Here is a 25,344-nt window from a genome sequence, read left to right on the forward strand (position 1 = left end):
TGATGGATCCTGACATAGATAGGGTGTGCCCAAAAAATCAGCTCCATCGGATCATCCTAACCCTTCAATATATGGACGAACCTTCAGCTGAGGGGGCAAACCTTAAACAAATTGAAACTACAGGGTGTATTTGTCACGTTTTAAACTATAGGGGTGGAAGTGGATATGTAACTAGAGGTGTAAATGTAATTATCCCAACAATAAATTTAGCAGATAAACTATGTATGACTAAAGGGACGTAAATATATATCATTCTAAAGTCTAAAGTTATTGTTTTGTCATTGACATAGTCTATCTGCTAAATTTATTGTTTGTTCAATGCTGCTTCTACTTCTCATTAGGATCTGGGATGCTTTTCTCTCCTTTTTATTCAATGCTAAACTGAAGGGCGTCCTTGCAAAGTTCAGCTATAGGGGCACCCACATTGGACCATTTCACCAAAGTGAATTTATAATGGTGCAGACAAATGTAAATAAACAAATAATGAATGTGCTTGATTTGGTGAGGTGGTCCAATGGGAGCGCCCGTATAGCTTCTTTTTTGTAAAGGGGCCCTTCAGTTTAACATTCCTGGTATTTGTTACTTCTGTTTAACGTTTCTCTCTCACTCTCTCTCTCCTAACAATTTACTCACATTTCAATACTGATATATACCATGCATTTGTTAAAACATTAATTATGAAGAAATATTCTAATTTCACACTAAACTATTTGGTCATATTTCACGTCCATTACTCATATTTCTCCCTTTCTTTCCTTCCTTTTCATTTTTCAGCTTCTTAAAGTATTTACCTTCTTTTTTCTCATTCCTTCCTTTTCATTTTTCAGCTTCTTAAAGTATTTACCTTCTTTTGTCTCATGCATTGCACGAACAAGAAAGTTAACTTTTTACCCACTGCCGACATGCCCCTCATGAGTTGAAAAAAAAAAACTAAATAAAGAACATGTTTTAAAAGTTTTGGAAAAGTTTTCTATACTTTTCTAGAAAACAACAGTTGAAAAGTAGCAAAATATAAAAATAAAGTAGGACAATGATACTTTTCGTGGATCATGAGATTGGTTCACTGCCCGAGGATAAATTCTCCACTTTTGACCATTTCCTTTACCTTTGAAACTTAAAGGAAAACGTCAAGGACTCAAGGGGGGTGATTTTATCCATCAGGGGGGAAATTGGGAAAATATCACTGCCCTAAAATAATCCCAAACTTAAAATTCACACTTAAAAACATAGAGTTCTTCTTTCCTTTCATCGGAAACTACTCGCCCCTCCCATTCCCATGGTCCCACCATCCCAACTCGGCAACTCTCAAGCCGTTCGATTCAACTTCGCCCCTCCCACTCTCATCTAAGAAGTAAAGAAGAAGAATAAGAAGAAGAATAAGGAGGAAGAGGAGGTAAGGGCAGATTTTTTTCCTTTTTTTCTTTATTTTTTGTATTTCTGAAGACTAAAGCATTTGATTGATGAGATTTGCCCTAGATATTTATGATAAAACCATAGAAATTTACGGAAACGGATGGCAGAACAAAGGATGACTGATAGTTTGATTACTTACATTGAAACTGATATATTTTGTAGCATTGATAATGAAACAATTATGCATTGCTTTCAGAGCATGATCGACTCGTCGATGACAACTGTAGTGAGCTTTTCATTAACTATGTATTTTTATTTTTTTTGTATTAAATATATTATCTTATTTTGCCCTTATGTATAAATCTTGGCTCCGCCACTGCACACCACACGCGGCTTTCTTAGTAACAGCCAAAACCAAAAAAGATTGAAAAGCGCGTGGAAACTACAAAGGCGGTTAGTATTGGACATTCGACTCTCACGTGGTGACATGAAACATTTCAACGGCGGGCAATCCAAATATCAAATGGTAGCAGGTCCCACCTTTACCAAGAGGGACTGCACCTTTTGAAAATGCTTCATAGAAAATAAAAAGGGGAATGATATTTCCGCCTCCTCCCCCCCCCCTGACGGAATGCTTCAATCTTGCCAATGAGATATCCGTCATGCATGGATTTTGTAATCCAAGAATGTAAAATGTTAAATTTTATAAGCTAAAACCTTGATTGTACTTCTTTAAGGATTGTAAAATCCAAGTTTTAGCTTGTAAAATCTAGGTTCTAGGTTATAAAAAAAGGGTCTTAGATTGCATGTATCCAAACAATGTTATAAGTAATAGAGGGGCATTTTACAAGTAAATGTATAAATGAGAAATTATACGATCGGTGGCTGTACAAACCCATCTTTCAAAAAGTGCAGTACAACCCACTCCATATGATGATCCAAGCCGTTCATTCATTTGTTGGTCGTTATGCTTTTCTAAGAAAAAAGGTGCCAAAGTCAAATGGGCCCCAATAGTATCACGAAAGGCAGATGGGGTGAAGCCTTTTCGTTCCCATCTCTCATTGATGCAAAATTGTTCATCTCTTTCAATCTTTGCCCTTGATCATACGGTCCCTAGTGTATTACCAATCACGTCTGTAGTTATTTAGGCAGTTGATTTTTACAAGCATCATTCTTCCCAAATGCTTTTTTGACTCTTTTGCCAAAACCGGCATTGTTAGTATAGCCCAAAATCTTTGCATTCCAATGGGGAGCTTCCAGGTAGTTTCCATGGACAAGTTGAGTTCCACTTTCTCTTTGAAAACACCACTCGGACATGTTTAACAAAGCTACTAACCTTTGATCGAGTGTCTTATAGTGGGTCTCCACAAAGGAAAATTACTCTTTCTTTTATACCATCTTTGATTTTTATATATTTCTCTCGAGAATGTGTTGTTAATGGCATATATTGGGTCGGACCATTTCTGTGTTGGTTTGGTTGTTCCATTGTATTTGACCAACTTGGTCTGTGGGCACCTATAGTTTTTCTTTGTTTTGCTCTCAATATGGGTTGTACATCACTAAAAAAAATGATACCTCCTTTTGCATTTCTTCTTTGGTAGGCTCAGAACCTAAAGGCCATAATTAGGTGGTACAAAAGCTGTACCGTCCTTTGCCAAAACGCCGGCCTTCTCATTGGCAGATATTTTGGGGCGACAAAGCCATATTTACATTCAATAATACTAAAAGGGCAATTTTTAGGTGTTCCATGTGGGAGATGTATGTGAATTCTAGCAAGATGACCACGTAGAAAATCAACCCATTAGCTTTTCTTGATAGAGCCCAAATGGAGACTGATTGATCAAAGGCCTAGGATCATCCGATCAAGGTGTTTTCAGTAGCATATGGTTGGACTTACGGTTTCCGTTTTGTCAATTAATCTGATCCCTGAAACAAGACAAAAATTGGGCCCGATAAATGCCTTGTAGTAAGCGGTGTATAAGCAACTTTCTTTTGAGATTTTTCCTAGGAAAGACTATAAATATAAGGGTTTTGCTGACGAGTGCCCTTAGGGCACTTGTTAAGGTGCATTGGGAATGATATTTTACACAACTTTTGATGATAAATTCATTGAAAATGAGTATTTTCATCAAACAGCGTGTAAAATGATTGGAAAATATCATTTCCCAATGCACTTAACGGGTGCCTTGGGGCACTCGTTAGCAAAACGTAAGTACTGGAATTTGGAGATCGGAAAAAGAGCACCACCAAATTCCAAATTCACAGTTGAACATGGAGTTGATCATAAATGGTCTGCACTTCAATTTTTACAAGTTGGCAACTCAACAACTCTAGATCTATGGGCTAAAGAGTTCAGGATTAGAGGTGCCCTATTTTGATTGTAGGAATTTTCTTGAAAAGTTTGGAAAGGAAAAAATATTTCTAAATGTTCGTATTTGTTTTTATACACTAAAAAGAATAATTTGAACCAACCCTATTCAATTTTTGTTCCCTCTAAATAAAACCATAATTAAATCATTTCCTTTTAAATTTAAATGTTTTGAGGTTTGCATAGTAAATGGAAGACGATGACAATGGAGAAAGCTGTTCAAAGGCAAAAGAAATGTTGAATGGGGGGAATTTGTGTGGTGGTGGGGGGAGTTATCACCTCCCGGATAAAAGGATACTCTTCTGAGGATTGGATGGGAAGATTGTAATATAACAATAATTACAGGTACAACCCCCAGAGAGGGGGATCTGGTGACACTTTCTTAGCAGTATTCTTTGTGATATGGCTAATTAAGCAAATATTATGTAATGTCCTGTTACAGGCGGGAATAAATATTTGCAACGGCTTCATATTTAGCTCAAGGCAAAATGTGCATCACTAGCAACATCACTTCTCTTCCTCATATACAAAGGCGTCAACACAAATGCTGACAATGGACCATCTAAAAAAATTGATTTAACTGGTTGTACAGTATTTCTCCCATGGCATTATTTTTCTGGGTAGGCTAAATAGACAATTTAGCATGAGTTGTAGGCTAAAAATTGATGCCTGGCCTGGCCCGCGGGCCATGTTGGGCCGAGAATTATCGTGCGGCACGGCCCATTTGCCTCCTCAAACATGCAATTATTAGCCAGGATTGTCCCTGGAAGTCTCCTGGAATGTTTATGGCTTGATGCAATATTGGCAACCAATCAAGGGGGTTTTATGATGTGGCAACCAAATGCCAAACAAAAGCCCTAAGCCATCCTGGGTAATGTGGATCCCACCAGCCAGCGAAACTAGTCGGAGACAGTTCAAACTCTGATGGACCTGTACTAGTAGGAGGGTTCATGGATACATAAAAACAGGTTCCCCCATCGGTGATAACTTCTTGGGATTTGGTGCTAGATTATGGATTGCAGTATCGTTTTTATGTTCAAATAGTTAGCAATTCCATGAACACTGACTGCGTACAAAAAAATATTGGACTATTTAAAGGTGGAAAATATACTTCAATTAATTGTCAATTAGGGTTTCTTATTTCATCAAGAGGGCTTTCTTCCCAGGAGAACATTCCTCTTGAACCATACAGACAGGCCAATGGCATGTCGATTCAGATTGGATCAAAACATTCCTCTTGCCCTTGCAGCAGTTCAAAAGAGACGTAAATTCTCTTAAATTTGTAGCAGGGTCCTTGTCAGAGGGCTCATACAGTCTAAATTTCATAGAAACTCCTGTTTTTCCTGAGATAGGTAAACACTGACTGCAATGGACGAAAGATGTTCAAAGATGGCTTGGCAATTGTGCAAGTGAGTATATTTCGGTTGAGAGTAAAGTTGATCCTTCCATTAAACTCTTAAGAATATAGATAGAAAGTAGAGGGACAAAAAAAGGCTCCTTTCGTGAAGGGCAACAAAACGTGGAAAACAAACCCTCCAAAGCGAAATCTTGACTGCCATGAAGTCACTGTTCCTTGCTAGATGTGGCATCCTCTGTATCGGCATCCAGTTTGGGCTCGGCGTGGATTGGCAGCTTTGGTTTTGGAGAAAGACGCTTTGCCTCCTCACAAGTGTAGATGTGGATCTTCCTCACCATATTGCAGAACTCACTGCAAAATTCAGATTCACAAATCAACCAATATCACCCTTGTTCCAAAATCAGTGGATAACTTTCAAACAGAAAGAAACCCACCTTTTAATCAAGTTGCCTGTGCTGAAGAAAAGGTTTTCTCAATAGCTATAACAATAATGTTGTTTTTCTCAAAGTGTTTTTTGTGAAAATTTTAAATGAAAATCAGGTCATAGTAACTTCAGAATTTTTGAATTTTACAGAAAACATTTTTCAATGTTCAGCGTAAAGCTCTAAACATGGCCCTAGAAAAGTAATGAAGGGAACTTTGGTCATTTGCACCAAAAACCATAAATCAGTAATGAGCAGCACTGGCATCAAACCTTGCCTGTCGGTTGTTTTCTCATTCCCATTAGCAAGATCATGTGTATAAGGGTGCTCCCCTCTCTCTCTCTCTCTCTCTCTCTCTCTCTCTCTCTCTCACACACACACGCACGCACGCACGCACATGTACATACAAACTTAAGGATTCCATTGCAAAAAAACAAGCTGCAAGAGTGGCCCCCATTGGACCATCACGCCAAAGTGCATTTATAATGGCAAAGGATAATATAAAATTAAGTGAATAATAAATGCATTTTGGTGAGATGATCCAATGGGGGCACCCTTGTCGCTGGTTTTGTGTGCATAAAAATATAAACCTCTGAACCAAAAAAACAAAGAAAGGACGAATGAGTAGTCTTACTGCCAGGGGTCGTCGCCAACTTGCATCGTGTCATCCTCATCATCGGTGTAGACAACCTGCCACTTTTTGGAGGGCCCACAGAGCTCTCCTTCAATACTAAACATCTCCTCGAGCTTCCTGAGAAGCTCATCGTAGCCGTCAAACCTTGTTAGGTCCACTGCCCTCCCTACAGCCATCCCTTGCATGTGAACCTGCATTCATACAAACAACATTCAAACTTTCTTTTCCCAAAAAAAAAAAAAAAAAACAAGCTTACCATTTCATCTCACAATCCATCCAGATTCATTTTAAGGGGATATTAAAGTCGTTCCATTAAATTACTTATAAAGAGGTAGGGAATGTATAGGCAAATTCGCACAAAGCCATTTCTACACTCCTCTTTTTCAAGAGAGAAGTGCCACCACATAGCTGAATTTGTTTTATTCATTTAATTCATCAGGTCGCACTTCTCTCTTGAAAAAATTGCTTTTGCAAATTTGCGTAGACATTCCCATATTGATATATGAAATGGATATTCCCTTGTTTGATAATGGAACCCCTATCTGTGTTTTAAGAGCCAAGGAGGTGCCACTGTCAGACCAGGGTATGCAAATATCAGCTCCCCATAGATAGATAATATATGTGGTCGAATATGTACACACACACACACGCACACACACACACACACCCATATATATATATATATATATATATATATATATATATATATATATATATATATATATAGAGAGAGAGAGAGAGAGAGAGAGAGAGGAAAAGGAAAAAGGAGTGTGGTCGACCGCACCAAGCTTAGGTGCGGTTGAGGGTGCCAAACTCATGTGGGCCCACTTTGTTAGGATGATCCAAAGCATTCATTTGAAAGGCCCTTACATAGATGGGGTATGTACAAAAAATCAGCTCCATAGGATCATCCTAACCCATCCAAAAGTGGAGGGCAAAATGGACAGACACCGTTTGCCACAAATCTGCCCATTTTTGCCCTCCACTTTTGGAGGGATTAGGTGATCCAATGGACCTGATTTTTTGTACACACCCTATCTATGATGGGACCTTGCAAATGAATGGTTTTGATCAGCACAAAAAATGTGGGACCCATGTGGTTGGGCCCTCGACCGCACAATCTTATTCCTCATATATATATATATATATATATATATATATATATATATATATTGATCTGTATCATAATAAATTTCTTATCCTTAATATTTTCCCTGTTGAGAGTCTTCAGGCAGCGAAAATCAGGCCCCCCATAAATAGAAACATAATATGCATGAAAATCCATGATTATGCATAGATATAGATACATATCATAAAAAAAAATTAGTTATTCTGCGTCCTTTTTGACACTATAGTTATTCTGTTTCCTTACCTTGATAATATGGGATATGCTAGCGTCCATCGCAGAAGGCATTTCGCGGAAGGTCTGTTGCATCTGACAGCAGCCACCTCGTGAATGAAGACAAGATCTGCTGAAAAGTGTGCCTCTGTGGCTGCTGTCAGATGCAACAGACCATCCGCGAAATGCCTTCTGCGATGGACGCTAGCAAATCCCTGAAAATATATTTGTGGTATATTGAGCTTTTGAGGGCCTCATCAGCCCCCCATAAATAGAAACATAATATGCATGCAAATCCATGATTATGTAGACATAATTTGATACATAACATAATAAAACTTATATATGTTTTACACTATAGTTATTTTGTTTCCTTACCTTGATAATATATGTGTTCAGACAAGTAGGTATATTGAGCTTTTGAGGGCCTCCATGATCATGGTGCCCGATTTGAACATGTCTAACTCAATGATTTTACCTTCATGGCTAAACCACTCAGTAAGGACATGGCATTCATAGGTTTTTAAGCCACGAAGATAGCTATTAAGACAACAACAACAACAACAACCACATCTATATTTGTTGTTACTTTTGGGTTTTCTTTTTTTATTTTATATTTAAATATGAGAAATGACCGGCATGAAGCATCCTTACTGGGCATTGTTAGTGGGTGGTATCCTATCACTTGTTCAGATGAATCAGAGGATGATAAATTTTCATGCATGGCCCACTTTCACTGTATGAGTACACCTTCATGCCAGATTATTCCTGTTTAAATCCTTATGTATATTTGTTAATATGATTGTGCAGATGTGATAGGAGTACCAACATCTCCAGAGCTTTGAACAAGAGTATGGAATTTGCAGTGGGATGGAGTGACCGAGTTACCTTTGTACAGCTCCGTGTTTGCCTGCTTTGCATCTCTTGGGGTGACCTCAAGCAAGATTTCTCAGGTTCACTGCTGACTGCTGGAAGATCAGTGCGATTGGTATTTGATGGCTGAGATTGCCTGTCAGAATCCACATCTAAAGATGGAATCAGATGATCATCTCCAACTCCACCAGTAACCGGCATCATTTCATCCACAGTGGAATTGTCAACTAGGTCAATCCCAAATAACCGGTACCCACCACCACCAGTTTCTTGACGCCTTTCACCTGGTTCTCTATTGATACTCCCAGTAAAAACCTCTGCTGGAGCTCCTGCTCGGTTAGACCAACAAATTGTATTGCTTGACACTGCGGCTGGTGAATTGTTCCCATTGAACGCAAAGGACCCCACTTTCGACACCGGGGAGAAAAGGGTGGAAGTGGGTGATGGATACATTTCTCGCCCTCGTTGTATACCAGAATATGAGAAATGTGAGGGAGCACTATCTGGGGATTTCCACAGCCCTAAATTGGCAAAAGATAAAAGCAAGTGAGGGTTGTGATGAAAATAGCACTGGGAGATGATGCCAAAACATACCTACTCTAAAACGACATATATTGGTCTTAGAGCACATGCGTTGGCAAAAGAGAAGCAGATGAGGGTTGTGATGAAAATAGCCATGGGAGATGAGGCCAAAACATACCTCTTCTAAAACGATGGCAATGGAAGCCAGGATTAAAATTTTGTTCTCAAGAGCACATATCTCATCTCACATATATGATCATCTCAATTTTTTAAAATTCAAAAAAAATTATGTAAATTAACATCACAAATTACCACATGAAAAAGTTTTATGGACAAGTAACATAGAAATGGCTAATGGTCAAAATAATATTTTATGCAGATATTTCATGAACCATGTGGTGACCTTTTTCAGTTCTAGCAACAAACGGGTCACACTTGCATTGCCAGGGCAAAAAAGGCATGCATCGCTTGAGACAATGTTTTGAACCATGACACATTATATATTCTCTATATTGAACAGGGCATATAGTGATGTGGATATGCAAATTTGAAATAACCTTTTTATGAAGAGTTTTGCCATGTTTGGATCTTTTTCCCCCTTTTACAAAGAGGTAAGGAAGAATTATCTAACCATGACTTCAAAAGAACATCACATCATACCAAATGCTGGTGGAAGATCCGGTGTTGAAGGTAAAACTAGCGGCCGTGCCCGTTTGTTCCTCGGTGCTGGTTGGGAGGTTGAAGGAGTAGCTGGAACAAGAGGCTCCAATTCCCATGGAGAAACTCTTTCCGGCCGTGGGATCGATGAAGGTTCATCCCATTGAACCTGCAAAGAAATCCATGGTCCATTACTATAAATTATGTGCATGAACTAAGACCCTGTTTGGATTGCAGGAAGTTTCTGGAAAAGTTTGGAATAGAATTTTTTTCCAAAATTTCTTGCTTTTCCATTGTTTGAGTAGACATGACAAAAGTAAGTTGACCGCCACAATTCAAGCTTTATTTATAGGAATACCTTCAATTTATAATGGTCTCTCTAAATAAGCGAGAATTATATCATTTTCCTCTAAATCGTGGAATAAAATTCCTAGGAAAAAAATTTCCGCAAGAGAAGTTTTTCTAACAATCCAAACAGGGGCTAAAGAAATAAAAAGCAATCCAAGAACTGTAAAAGACACCAAGGGTGCCACACCAAGCTTCAAAAACAGGAGTCCCAGTAAAGCCCCACTGTTGTTCCAAGCATGGTTTTAAATTTCGTCCGAAATCCAAATATTTTGGATTTCAGTTGGGACCAAAACTGAAATTTGGCAAAATCCCAAATTTGGCGAAATCCCAAATTTCATGAAATTCGGCGAAATTTTGGATTTCGGCCGAAATTTTTAGTTTCTGTGAGGGCCGAACGCATACCGAAATCGAAATTTAAAACCTTGGTTCCAAGTCATCACAACCAATGTAGGGGATGTGGTTCCATGTCATCAAAAACAATGTTTTGAAAGTCAAAAACAAATCGTAAATCATAACAACGGTCAAATTGTATCAGATTGTAAATCGTAATATTCATATATATAAAATGACTAATTATTTATTTTTCATCTAAATTCATTAATTTAAATCAAAACTACCATGATTAGTTATTCAGTAATATAATTTGAATTGTTTGCTAACAAACATGACACATACATCCCATCCAAACCCATGCATATTGGTTAATATCATAAAATGATAACAGACACAAATGCATGTCAATTTTCTCAGTCTCAAACATCAAATGACAACTATCAATTATTAAAAAAAAATGATAAGTCGTTATTGTTGTCCTCATTACAGCAAATCTCCCTCCTCGATGTAAGTAATGCCCTCAAGAGTACACATATGGAAATAAGTTCCCCAAAAGTGGGTAAACACTAAAAAGATAAACTAAGCTGCATAATTCATTTTTGTAACATTAAGTGCTAGGATAGTCGCAATAAAAAGAGAGAGAGGAAGTCCACATAGAAATAAACAAAGAACTTCTAATCTTACAATCCCTATCTACGTCTAATTTTAACCAAAAAAACTCATACAGTCCCCTACGCACTTCTAATCTCATCATGAAAAAAAGAAGAGACATGTAATGTTGGACAACGATTATCAAATTGTGCTTTTTTCGTGCGGAGAATGAAAATATAAAAAACTCGAGAAGAACGCGTTCTGTAATCCCGATCCACGGCACCTCTTTCTCCAATTTCCATAGTTTGAGGTTTAAAAGGCGTAGTTTGTATTAGTGGCGGAATGGAGTCATTTCGGAGGATTCTCATTCTCTTATTTTCGCCTATTCCATCGAATCAAAAATAGGGTAAATGAGAAGCTTTGCCGAAAGAGGACAACATGCATATGCTAACTTAGAGTCCCTGCCAACCTCTAATCCCAGCCAAAGGGAGGGAAAAAACCAACGAACTTCCCTTCAGACGGTGAGTTGCTTCATGCCCTTGCTCAGGTGAAAGGCAACAATGGCCACCACACCAGATATGTTCTCTATTGTTCTCTTTCTTCTTTGTTTTGCCAACTTTTTCTCTTCATTTTTTGATTGTTTGAAATGGTTATATGATTTGTTCAAATGTTTCGAACCGGTTCATCTACTTCAAGAAGAACAGGCTCAAACTGGTCCATCCCCTTTTTCTTCTTCTCCTTTCTGCCGGTTCAAACTGGTTCAATTCGTTCTAACTCTTCTTCCTCTTTCTTCGTTCTTGCGAAAGTAATTTCGAGGGCTTATTCAACGCAAGAGGGTAAGGGAATTTTGAATGGAGGTTATATTTTCTTTTAAAAGAAACCTAATTAGGGTAAATCGCATGAATCATACGATTTTAAAGATTGAAAAGTACGTTTCTATTGAAAATCACAATATTCATACAAATTTAGATTCAATCATGGGATTCATATCAAACTCCATACGACGATTTGAATAAGTAAGATTTGATAGTAAATTGTAAGATTTGAAAACAATGATCACAACCAAGTTTTTCTAGGTTTGAGGTTGGCATTCCAACAAAGTTTTGGGGAACTATTACTCGTGCACTTCAATCTTCAAGTACTTTGAGGATCGAGTTTTGAGAAAAAATTTAACATTTGGCTAAATCATATCAAGGCCCTTAGCGCTAAATCCAGCTAGTTTGCCATGCCCAAGGTTTTATATCATGGCAAACGAAAAAGGTCACCTTTAAGGATCTCCATTCTGAATCCACCCAATGTGAGGATGAATCATCTCCAACGCCAATGATAGTCCCACTGAACCTGTAGATAAAAAAGAGAGAGTTAATCAATGTGTTGTGTAATCTCTTCACAACTTTAGAAGCACTGGCTGCAACTTGACATACCGTCTTTCAGGAGCTTCCTCGCCCTCGAATCTCATCTTAAACCTCATCCCAACAGAGAGTTTGTGGTTCCTAGCTTCAAGATATTTGTTCACACTTATGATAAACTCAGATCGACTTGTTCTGGAATAAAAGAGCAATGGTTCAACATCTTTATTTTTTCTTATGATTACCAAAAAAAAATTACAAAGATGAACTCAGAACTCCGTAAGGCTCCAAGAACCAAATCCAAACACCAATTTCATAAAGAAAAAATGGAAGTATTTAGCAAGTCAGCTGATTTTTAACAATGTTAGCAAAGCCTTCATTCAATTGGTCAACTTAAAGTTAAAAACCAAAAAAAAAAAAATTTGGGTGAAGAGTTTTTTAACATTAATTAAAACCCCAGAGACTGCTCCACAGAAACCCGGAAGACCTTGCTCAGCAAGACAAGAATTGATAAATTACAAAAAAATATGCATTTCAACAGATAGAATTGATACAAATAAATAAATAAGACTGGGAAAAAACTACCAAACCTTGGCTTGTAGAACACAGAAAAGCGTGTCCATGTTGATACGGCATGAGACGCAGTAGCAAGGACCCCAAGATGCATGCTGTGACTGGATATCACAGACGACGGCATATTGCTCAGTTGCCTCATTAGCCGCCTTACACCAACTCGCAATTCTCCATTTTCACCTCTGCCATGATTATAATTCACCAAATTAAACATAAACAAAAAGGTCATCAAATCAATCATAGGCATGCAATTGACTTGCCTTAGGAAGATGAAAGCATCACCAGCTACCAGTCTCTTGGAACTAACAAAGACACTCCATCCAGTAGTGAGCAGGTGTCGTCGAGGTTGGCCTGCATGTAACATTTTTCTTTTTAGCAGCATGAAGAACGAACAAGTTAAGGGACAAGGCCATTTAGTTTGCACAATTATAAAGTTCCATGGTTTCCTACTATAAGACTAGAGAACTCGAATAAGTCACTATGATTTTCTAATAATTTTGATGGTTAAAGTGACAATGCATCCGACAACTAAGAAGCCACTTAGGTTTAATGGGTTCTTTCTGAATGATAGGTTTAATGGTTAAATTGTTGAGGCTTAAATTGGTGCACTTAAGAGAAGTGGTCCACATTTAGGTCACGATTATGCCATTTTATTTGAGAATAAGGTAGGGTTTGCTATAGACATTTCGTATGCAAAGAGCAAACACTGCCAGAAGAAAGTTAACCTCGAAAAATGTGACGAAAATGCCATTCATTCCCATGCAAATCTGCGGCAACCAATTCTTGCCACGGAGGATGTTGAGACATATCCTGCACAAACAGGAAGATCAAGGAAAGGCACAAGCAAGATAAAACGAACTTCACGAACTAGAGTTATTAGAAAAGAAAGCATTCGATTCAAAGCTCACCAATGGGGGCAGACATTCATCAGCATGCCTCCTGAGGACAGAGAATCCTCCATGGGTACTTGTGTCAGAAGCAGTGAGTGTCTTGCAAAATGAATGAACAGTGCACCGTTGAGGTTCTGGGAGTGGAGGATCTGGGCTGGTAATCTCACCTTCCTGCACAATAACAAGACCATATAGAAAATATCAAAGTGAATGGCCATCATGGATGTATACAAAATGGATTGTGCTACTTTTAATACTTCATAAATCATGGATCAAATTTAACAACCCACAAAGACAAAAATTTCCCCTCAACAGGACATCTGCTATGCATTCTATTATGGGAAATATATAGACAGTTTATTAATAAAAGGATCATTTCAATCACATCGAGAAAGGATGAAGGTGTTCTTTTTTTTATTTGAATAGTAAGGATGCAGGTGTTCTTATCCCTATTCTTATTCTGTGTTTCCTGCATTACCCCATCTCTTTAGACATACGTCAAAATTGAAAATCGAACTATGTTAATTCCATGGGTCCATGGGTTTATGACTACATACTCAGAAATCAGGATACGTATATGGTACCCAGAAAAAAAAAAACTGAAATGTAAATCTAGTTTCTGATATGGTAGCAACCTGGCATCTTTTTTTAAAAAAATGGAAGGCAGCCTTGTTAAATCAGTTCAAATCACATGGCAAGCTCAGGTTCGAGAAGACAAACTTAAAAAAGAAAGGAAAACTCACAACTTGTAAAGGTAGCAGAGTAATCTGTGCATAAACTTCATCAGTTTCCGGTTCAGCCTACACTTAAAAATAAGCTAATTAGTTGGGAAAAGGAAGAAAATGCTATCATTACTTGCACCGTATTAAACAGATAGCAATTTAAGAAAGAAAACGCACAATTCGTTGATGCAAACAATAGAAAGAGATTGTGGAAAATATACCCGAAGCTGCACATTCATAACCTTGCAGAGGATTTTAGGTGGCAGATTAAACAGAGGTATATGCTGGTCGAGTCCCTGATGAGTTGATGCCTCCAACTTCAAGAAAAAATCAAAAAGGGATGGAATCACGAAAGAAGCCAAGATTTTCAGATAAATAGTTCCACTAGATCCCATAATGTCCTAAAGCAGAGAAAATAATTCCTCTCCTCAAGCAGAGGATAATTCATCAATAAAGAAAAAATTGATCATGCAATTTCCACAAAGTCCTAAGAAGTAAGAACCCATATAAAAAAAGGAAAAAGAAAGGGAGTAGAGCAAAACAGAGAATTAATGACATTTTTGTGAAATATTAGTTAGAAGTTGAAACATGCAAAAAAGTATGAACTATGAAAAACAAAAGTCATGGCGTGTTTGTCGGCAACAACAGACATGTTGCTTCCATTCCCCAGCAAAACATAGAATACTATTACCAAATAAAAAAAGACTATACCTGTTCCATGTGACCTTGTGGGAAGTAATAAACTCGCTCTTCTTCACGAGGCACAGTAACCAAAGGCCCAGCACAGGCATGCCAGAGTTCCTTATACAAAATATCTCCAGAGGAACCTAAAAACCAGACAGTGTAAACATTAATCAAAATTGAAGAGAGAATAAGGAACAAAAATATGCTTAAAGAAAGATAGCAGGTTCCTTTAAGGTTTCAGGTTTCTGTATGCGTTTTGGTCATGATAGAGATGGAAACATGTCAGTTTCAGATGAAAATCTTGGAAAAAAAATCCTATAATATAAAAAAAACATTTAAACATATGCAAAAGATGGGCATTTAAGATGAACATTTAAAAAATGCTAGAATAAGCATAAATACACACAAAAAAACCATCGCATAAGCAAAAAATATCACCCATAATGGTTTAACAACAACAAATACCTCGTGATACGTGCTATCAGGCATGTATGATAACTTAATACATACCATATTTCACACATGCAATTTATATAATTATTTTTACATAACATTGTTAGACATTGTGATGAGGATCATCGGCACATCGCAAACCCATGGGGCCCAATGAGTGGCACATTTGCCCAATAAGTAGAATGATTGATTTTTAGGGATTTTATTCCCATGTTATTTAGTTTTGGGGGTTTTATTTCCATGTTATTTAGATTTAGGAATTTTATTTGTTTCATGTTATTTTATTTCCATTGCCTATGTTATGAGGGCCTCATGTATTGGACAAGATAGCTTTTGGAATAATGTTACTGCAGATTTCTCCCCTCTAATTTACTTTCTTCTCTCTTCTCTTCTTCTCCTCTTTTCTCCCCTTTCTTCTCTTTCTCTTTTCCTGGCCTGCATTACATTGGCGTGGCCTTGCAGTCAATTTAACTTGGACATGTAGAATGAAGGTTAAGCATACTAATGATTGTGATTGTCTTTGCCAAATATGTGTAAGCTTGTTATTGCATACCTATGGAGATGCATGTTAATGTACTAGATAATTGGTTAATTTAATTTGTAATTAAACCAATCAAAAAATGCGTAATTAATTGATGATCGTCCACAGGTTGGTCTGGTACTCGCATAGCGAGACCAACCTCATTGAGGGGGATGAGGCTGATCACGAGTAAGTGATAGGCAGCCCCGATTCGACCGACTAGGGCATTGCTGGGAAATAAGATAGAACCGATACAGAATAACATGTGTGCTTGGAAAAGATTATGTGATATTATATATTATGACTTTTGTGAATCGGATTGTCGATCTAGGATTATGATCATAATTTCATGATGCACGCTTATGTTTTCTTATCCGCCGGCAGTGCCGAGTGTTTTATCATAGATTTACAAATTGTTTTCTAAATGTATTTACATAGTTAAATATACTTATTTTTTGGAAGAAGGAGTTTGTGAAATATTTGTTTACTTGATGAACTAATAAGTGTGTGCTGGAGTGGATAGAGGCTCCGAGCTATAGCTCACATAGTATTGGAGCTTATTCACATTGATATGTGTATCATGTGGGATTAGGGCAGGCTAGATGGAGTTGGGATGTTTTTGTGCTGGTTAGATGGAGATTTGGTACAGTGCTTTCGAGGCTGCGAAGATGCTCAATTCCTAAAGTCTTACTTGTTAAGGTCTCAGTATGAGAGACCAGAGTTGGATGCTTGATCGGGAGTTTATTAGGGTTTAACTTGTGTCATTGGTTTAATTGGAAAGATGACATTTAACATTTAAGAGACAATAGCATTATTATGACTATGTTAAATATAAAGGGCATTTATTCATTGATGGCATACTTGAATTGCTGAGGAGAGGATGGGTTAGTTCCTATAGTGCTCATAATGTACAGAGATTTTGGAGGTATAATTGAAATTATAATTAATATGAGTTTATGTGGGATTAGGATTTCTCTCTTTTCTAGAAATATTTGTTATGGGATTCATTTTAAAGAAAACACGGAAAGAGAGAAAAACCCTAATCAATACATAATATATATATATATATATATATATATATATATATACACACATATGAGGAAAGTGTTGGTGAGCTTAAGCGCCCCAATCACATGGGTCCCACATTTTCTGTGGTGATCCAAACCATTCATTTGCAAGGCCCTATCATAGATAGGGTGTGTACCAAAAATCAGCTCCATAGGATCATCCTAACCCCTCCATTTGTGGAGGACAAAATGGGCAGATTTTTGGACAAATAATGTCTGTCCATTTTGACCTCCACAAATGGATGGGTTAGGATGAACCTATGGAGCTGATTTTTGGTACACACCCCATCTATGTAAGGGCCTTTCAAATGAATGCTTTGGATCATCCTAACAAAGTAGGCCCCAATGTGATTGGGCGCTTAAGCTCACCATAAGTTTGGTGAGCTTAAGCTCACCAACACTCTCTCTCTCTCTCTCTCTCTCTCTCTCTCTCTCTCTCTCTCTCTATATATATATATATATATATATATATATATATATATATATATATATATAGGGGAAAGTGATTGTGAGTGGCCCCTCATATAAGCTTATATGAGGTGACTGCTAAAATCATGGTGGGCCCACATTTTTGGGGTGATCCGAACCGGTCATTTGATAGGCCCTGACATAGATAGGGGGTGCCCAAAAAATCAGCTCCATAGGATCATCCCAACCCTTCGACCTGTGGAGGTGAAAGAGGGAAAAATGGACGGGTACGTGAGGAAATTTATACCCGCCCATTTCCCCCTCTTTCTTCTCCACAGTTCGAAGGGTTGGGATGATCCTATGGAGCGGATTTTTTGGGCACCCCCTATCTATGTCAGGGCCTATCAAATGACCGGTTCGGATCACCCCAAAAATGTGGGCCCACCATGTTTTTAGCGGTCACCTCATATAAGCTTATATGAGGGGCCGCTCACAATCACTTTCCCCATATATATATATATATATATATACCGAGGAAATGGTTTGTGTGCAACTGCACAGATAAGCTATATGTGCATGGCTGCACAAACCATAGTGGGGGCCACATTTTTTGGGGGGTCCAAAGCATTCATTTGGAAGGCCCTTCCATGGATAGGGTGTGTACCAAAAATCAGCCCTATAGGATCATCCTAACCCAATCAAAGTTGGAGGGGAAAATGGATAGACACTGTTTCTGCCCATTCTTTCCCTCCACAAATGGCAGGATTAGGATGATCCTAAAGGGCTGATTTTTGGTACACACCCTATCAATGGAAGGGCCTTCCAAATGAATGCTTTGGATCCCCCTAAAAATGTGGCCCCCCCATGGTTTATGCAGCCATGCACAGATAGCTTATCTGTGCAGCTGCACACAAACCATTTCATCATATATACCATATTTCACATGTAATTTATAAAAGAGAAAACTGTTGGTGCGCTTAAGTTGTTATAACGCCTCTCATTCGTTTAAATGTTTGGGTCCCGCTTAAGCGCACCAATGGGAGGCGTTATAACAACTTAGGCGCACCAAAACAATGGTGCGCTTAAGCTCACCAACAGTTTTCTCTTTATAAAATTATGTATACATAATATGGGATTTGCTAGGCAATTTTGCGAAAAGCCATTTCGCGGCTGACTTTTGCATGAGGACAGCCACCTCAGATGAATGAAATGAGGTGGCTTTTCTCTCGTGCAAAAGTCAGCCGTGAAATGGCTTTCCACGAAATTGCCTAGCAAATCCCACATACCACATATAATCCAAATAAATATAATAATGTAACACATATTGTTATCGTATACCACTAATACACTTAGTGTTATAATTTTTCTACACATCTCGGTTTTTGTATTAGTTTCAAACGGGATGGAAATGAACACCGGTTATAGTGGAAATTTCAAACTACGGTTCCAATAAAAATTTTGGCTTGCAGCGCCGGAAGCTAGCAGTACAAATCCCTTTCCCAGTTAATCAAGTTAAGAGTTCATGACTCGAGCTTGTCTCACCAAAAAAACACAAGGTTGGCTAATTAAGGGGTCGGGGCATTGTATCGACATAAAGAAGTCTCAAACATTAGGCTTCATTAAAATGCCAAAGAAAATGTAAATGGATTCTAAAAAATTAATCACAAGATCAATTGGGGAAAATACAAGAAAAATGCAAAAGAACAGCCCAAGAGCATTGCAAAAAAAGCACTGCAACTGCAGTAAAACAAATGTTGTATCAGAGAATGACCATTAACAATATCTTAATACATCAAGAAATTAATCCGGAGTATAAAAGAATGACCACTAACAATATCTTAACACATCAAAGAAACAAAACAAGCAAAGAGAAGGTCTAAAGACCGAAAAATTCTCCACCGTGGGAAGATAAACACATTAAAACATGAGTGGAACGAGACCCATAGAAGGGTCAGTTTGGAGTCCTAAATTCATGCAACGTTTGATGAAGAGCTGGGATACAGAAGAAAAGGGAGCACCTAAAAAGACAGAGAATGGTGTTTCAAAGCGACTACAAAACAATCAAAACAAAAAAGAGAAGACAGATACATGCGTTTACACAACGTGAGGAGAATAATGAAAAAGAAAGAACCAAACAAGCAATACTCTTTCAGGTGAGGAGAATAATGAAAAAGAAAGAACCAAACAAGCAATACTCTTTCAGGTGAGGAGAATAATGAAAAAGAAAGAACCAAACAAGCAATACTCTTTCAGGTTTGTTGGTAAATGTTTTTTCTCATTTCCCGCCAGCTACTGCAACTACATGCTGGTATGAATGCTGAGATACACAAAAGGCTTGGTGTAAAACTGAGATTCAGAAGAAAATGAGATAGCAAATAAGAGAAAGAATGGTGTTTTGAAGCAACTACAAAACAATCAAAGCAAAAAGGGGACACAGATACAGGCGTGTAATACAAGAGGAAAATAAGGAGAAAGAAAGATTCGACCAAACGCTACTCTTTCGATTTTGTTAGCAAATGTTTCATCTGTTTGTTTCTCCTTTCCCGCCCGCTACTGTAACTACAAGCTGATATGAATACATATACATACCTCTGTATTTGTGTGTGCATTCACATAACCTTCAATTTTCATAGAGGAAAAAGAAAAGAAAGGAGGTGAAGATAAACCCTAACCTGAGGGAGGTCCTCCAGAGGGATGATTCGAAGGCGCATGGGCCATGAAGACCACAAATCCTCAAAATTCTTGAGCTAAAAGAGCTTTTGCATGAAATGAACTTCAAAGAGGCAGAACGGCAATAACAGTAGCTCAGTCTTGTTTAAATCCTCTTTAAAAGTAGGAAAACGAATTGCCAAAATACTACCCCATTTCTCTGTTCAGACACTTTCCACCAAGTAAATTAAAAGCCCCTATATGTAGGAAGAAATCTTTTAAGCTTCACCTAACAAATCAGCTTTAATACTCAGAACTAGGCCTTTACTCCCACCATTTACTTCAAAATTAGCCCTAAAAACCGCCCCTCTATAAACCCTAGAATAGCTGAGAGCCTCGATTTTCTGAAAAGAGAGAAAACCCTAAAAATGGTTATCTTAAATACGCCTGTAATCAGTTCCCTCTGAAACGGCTTAAACCCAGAATAACTCCAATGTCAGCTGCCACTTCCAGTACATTAAAAAAATCTAGAAACGTCTTTATGCGCCTTTGAAACGGAAATCTATAACGGAAACGGCACCAAACCCGTTCGCCAGAGCTTGATCCGACGCGGCTTTTCTGCTCCCGACACGGATATAGGATACACACCTTCTTTATCTTGAAAACCGGAAAAAAGTATCTGCAAAATCAGCTCAAAATAAAATTAAAAAAATAGCAGTAGAGAGAGAGAGAGAGAGAGAGAGGGAGGGGAATTAATGCATAAAAAGGTTGGGTTTTTAACGCTTACTACTGCCGTTTGGATACATGGATTTTATAATCCAGGATCTGAACCTAGATTTTATTAGCTAAAAGCTGGATTATACAAAATCGAGTGGTAACACACTTTATTTACGCATTTAAAATCTAGGGTTTAGCATTTAAAATTTTGGTTTTAGCATATAAAATCCAGGCTTTGGATTATAAAATCTATGCATCCAAACGGTTAGCTCAATTGAGAATTCTCTGGATTTGCAGAGCTAGGAGTAAGAGTAAATATCAGATAAGAAAAATCAATCAACGGAGAATGATCGAGAGAGAGAGAAGAAGAAGAAAGCAGAAATTCCAAGAGACTGCAAACCCTGCCTTACGGACAGCAGAAAATCGGAGATGTTTGGCCTTTAAAAGATCGCGAATAGAGAGAAACCTGCAAGTCTAGGGTTTAGCATTTAAAATTTTGGTTTTAGCATATAAAATCCAGGCTTTGGATTATAAAATCTATGTATACAAACGGTTAGCTCAATTGAGAATTCTCTGGATTTGCAGAGCTAGGAGTAAGAGTAAATATCAGATAAGAAAAATCAATCAACGGAGAATGATCGAGAGAGAGAGAAGAAGAAGAAAGCAGAAATTCCAAGAGACTGCAAACCCTGCCTTACGGACAGCAGAAAATCGGAGATGTTTGGCCTTTAAAAGATCGCGAATAGAGAGAAACCTGCAAGTCTCTTCTTCTCCAAGCAGAATCTTCTTGGGAGACCTGGAATCTAATCGAATATTCTCCTTATCTGACCTTTCTCACTAGACTTAAAACCCTCAGGTCTCTATCATCAACATACTAGATCGCAAAATTCCTCCTTCGATACTGAATGTCTCCACGTGATTCTCCTCCAGAAACCCTAAATCATACCCAGATCACTACAATAAGAAGAAAAAAACCACAAAATTCGTTCACAATAGTAAGAATCCGCACGTCTTGTGCACTATTCCCACCAAATCCGCCTCGGCTTTCAAGAACATGCTCGATCTTTACCAGAAACCTAAATCATATCCAGATCACTAGATTCTTCTCTCCAACCGAAATTTAAAAAAAAATAAAATAAAATTCCTTCACAATAAGAAGAATCCGCACCTTTTCTGCACTATTTTCCACCACAAACCCCAGAAATCCGCCTCAGCTTTAAGAACGTGCTCGATCTTTATCGTAATCGCCGAAACACCGCCAAATCAGATCGATGTCTGAAAGTGGAATTAGGGGAACTTGTTCGATGTTTAAGCGGATTTGCCCTAGAAATCCTACAAGGGCCTGTAAAATCGCTTTCGCTGCCTCTTTTTCAGCTTCGAGACCGAATTCTCGGGTTTTCAAGGAAGGCGATCGTCGATTAGTACGTAGTGCGCGCCCCCTCTATTTTATACGCGCACCCCCTTCCTTGTACCCTTGTCCGAAGCGTGCCCTAGTATCCCTACCAGCTTCCTCTCCACGCGCAAAGGAAAAGTCCCCCAAAAAAGACCAAAAACACAACATTAAAGTACTCCTTTTATACCATTTTCGTAAATACCCCTGGTAGGCCAAAAACTTACTGAAATACCATATCCATTATAGCCTTTTAGAATCTCAGTAGACCTGGAAAGAGAACACACATATTGTAGTGTTCCGTCCTTTTAGAAGGACAAATATACCCCTGTTAATACCATATCATATCTCTCTTTCGCAGAAAGATACCGTTATCATCATTTATACATTTACCCAAAGGCTATTTTGTCATAAAATACAGACAACGGACACTTTTTTGAATAGAAACTTTTCGCTAGACTAGGAATATGTTAATGTGGAAAATGAAATCCCTTCACTTATGGTCTAAAACATTGCAGGAATTTTCTGAAAATTGTTTGAAAACGAAAACGTTTTCTACAATTTCTTGTTTTTCTGTTGGTTGATTACTCGTGAAAAAAAAAATAACTTGGGCACCAGCATTAACGTTATGGTTAGATTGCCTTGAATTTATAATGATGATACCTCTCCCTAAAAATAAGCAATTACTATTGCCGAGTTCGTTTGAGATTGTGATAACCGATTGTGTGCCTGTTGGGGGGCTTACAATCAGTGGTCACAAACTCAAACAAAAAAATTTCATGGAAAAACAATCCAGTGTGTAGCATGCTTGCAAATTTTCTTTAAAAAAAGAGCTAAGTTTGTTTAAGGGTGATGATATTTTCACCCCCTGCAGTACTTGCACACCCCCCCCTTATAACGTAATTTGACATAAAGTTGCCCACTTTTTCATGTCAAATCAGGTCATAAGGGGGGTGTGCACGTAATGCAAGGGGGTTGAAAATATCATCTCCCTTTGTTTAGATGTATAATGGATATAAAACAAATTTTATTTTGCAACTATTTTTCGTCTAGCAATGCAGCGTATTGAAAATTTTCAATTTTGACAAGAAAATGAAAAATAAGTTTTCCATACATCCAAAGAGTCTAAGAAATGCAAATATTCATAGGCAAAAATTAGTACTGACTTCCTGAATTATCCAAGCCGTACCTGTTGGGACCCACGAGGGTACTTGAATGTGGATCGTTGCATTTTTACCCTTCTTATAATAATCCAATGTTGGAGATTTTGTGACACAGCCGTCTTTGTTGAATGATAAAATATGAAGGGCTGGGATCATCGAAATGGATGGGCCCACATGTACAATTTTCTACCTTCCACTGTCAAAATTTTCAATAAAAGTCAAATCTTCAAAGAGTCCAAATATGGTGAATTTTAATAAGATATCCATGAAACATTTTTTGGATATTTCTTATAAAAAGAATTTCAAACAACTTTATGAAAAACCATAAATTTGGGAAGCTTGATCTGGGCCCACCACATGACGCTAAGATGATGAACTGCGTTCATTTTATAGGGTATTTCCATAGAGATGAAATGATCTGAACTGGTGCGATCAATCTATACAGTTGATCTTGTAAAACATCATGATCAAATGCACACGCTCTTGCTTCCTTGTCGAGCAGACATCCCATGCGGCAGCCAAAATCAACGGTTGAAGTTTTTTGGGTAGAACCCTAAACTTACCTTGACGGATCAAGAGAATATGATCATCCGATCAAAGTAATCTCAACGGCATTTTCCCCGATATAAGGCCATGAGTCAAATCAACGGATCAGATTACATGTGTGTGGCACAAGCAGGCTCTAAAAATTAGTTGTTAACCACCACTAACCTTTTAGCATCTTTCAAATTAACAACGGAAGTCCTCATTCCCTTCTTTATGGACACTTTTTTTAATCAATTGTTAAGTATTAAATGATCTGAACCGTCCAAATAAAGTGAGGGGTGCCATTATCAAACAAGAGGTGCATGTATTATTTCACTCCTCTGAAATATTAATGAAAAAGGGTATTTTAGTAATTTCATTTCGACTTAACCCGAGTCAGGTAGCGGTTAAATCGGTGGAGCACGGGATCAAACCAGGGTTAGTTTAACAGCACGTCTTGCGCTGAACTTGCACATATATAGCGGGGACTTACTTTTTTGACGGCGAAGTATTGAATGCGTGCAAAGAGGAGGTTTGACGCCGTTACACGACTCTCCTCACTTTTTGACGGCCGATTGACGGCGACCGTTTGGTTTGGCCGATGCATTTATTATATGTCTGCCTTGGAGCAGGCAGAGAGTCTGGCCAGTGATATACCGGCAAGGAAAAAGCTTCACATTTTCTTCATTTTTTCTAGGGAACTGATATATTCCCACCCTATTTCTACTCAGGACAGATTGTATTTATTTCATATTAGCACTCTTTTACACTATAAGAGGGGCTGTCCCAAGTAAAAACCGACAGCAAATATATCATTCCCCTTTTTATTATAATATATTCGTGTCATTATAAAATTTACTATAGACGTGATTTACTCACCCCTGTTTCTTCCTTGGGCCAACCTCTTTAGTGTATTTTTGAGTTTTGAGTTTTGACTACACTAAAAGGGGTGTGAAAAGGGCAAATGAGTCGTTTCCCTTTACTATGTTATTATTTTGTTGGGTCCCACAGGATAAGGTTTTTCACAAGGCAGATGATAGCTCTGCTCCAAGTCAGGAGTCAGGGAGAATAAGGTTAATAATTATTTTTTTCTTGTCCGGCACTCGTTTTTAATCTCACGTGAATAGAAAAATCAAAAGGAGAAGGAAAATGCACGATAAAAGAAAAGTGATATCGATTGAGTTCGTTACCATGAATCAAGGTGGGTTCACTCTCATCACTAGCTTACCACCGTACACGTGGCTATCTGTAAAATGTGCTCTACTCGCGCCAGAGTTCGGGCTCACTAGAGGCCCAACCACACATTATTTAGTCACGTGACATTCTGGCGGTGCCCCCATGTAGGACCCATTACAACACAAAGACACCTATGTCTTTAAAGAGAAATTATATGATGCCCGACTGTTAAAATAGAGGGCTGATAGAGACAAAATCTCT

General features: G+C 38.1%; 1 protein-coding gene across 7 annotated transcripts; it reads right to left on the reverse strand.

Annotated features, from left to right (window-relative positions):
- Window positions 1-5,145: 5,145 nt before the first annotated feature.
- LOC143864812 (auxin response factor 1-like) lies at window positions 5,146-22,351 on the reverse strand. Of its 7 annotated transcripts, none has more exons than XM_077375650.1 (16): window positions 21,998-22,351; window positions 21,523-21,764; window positions 20,136-20,791; window positions 15,043-15,158; window positions 14,553-14,648; window positions 14,353-14,409; window positions 13,628-13,780; window positions 13,445-13,529; window positions 12,980-13,070; window positions 12,737-12,901; window positions 12,222-12,341; window positions 12,063-12,138; window positions 9,529-9,694; window positions 8,362-8,867; window positions 6,135-6,325; window positions 5,146-5,429 (listed from the first exon to the last, which is right to left on the reverse strand). In XM_077375650.1, the coding sequence occupies exons 3-16, from the start codon at window positions 20,179-20,181 to the stop codon at window positions 5,285-5,287; spliced, it is 2,013 nt and encodes a 670-aa protein (XP_077231765.1). In that variant the 5' UTR covers window positions 20,182-20,791; window positions 21,523-21,764; window positions 21,998-22,351; the 3' UTR covers window positions 5,146-5,284. The 7 variants fall into 7 exon arrangements, with proteins under 7 accessions (XP_077231765.1, XP_077231767.1, XP_077231766.1 ...); XM_077375652.1 differs by having other exon boundaries at window positions 21,523-21,783; XM_077375651.1 differs by having other exon boundaries at window positions 21,523-21,905.
- Between the last annotated feature and the right edge of the window lie 2,993 nt (window positions 22,352-25,344).

This window comes from Tasmannia lanceolata, unplaced genomic scaffold (assembly GCF_043159265.1).
Source record: "Tasmannia lanceolata isolate RefF3 unplaced genomic scaffold, GAP_Taslan_0.1 ptg000054l, whole genome shotgun sequence".
Taxonomy (NCBI): Eukaryota; Viridiplantae; Streptophyta; class Magnoliopsida; order Canellales; family Winteraceae; genus Tasmannia; species Tasmannia lanceolata.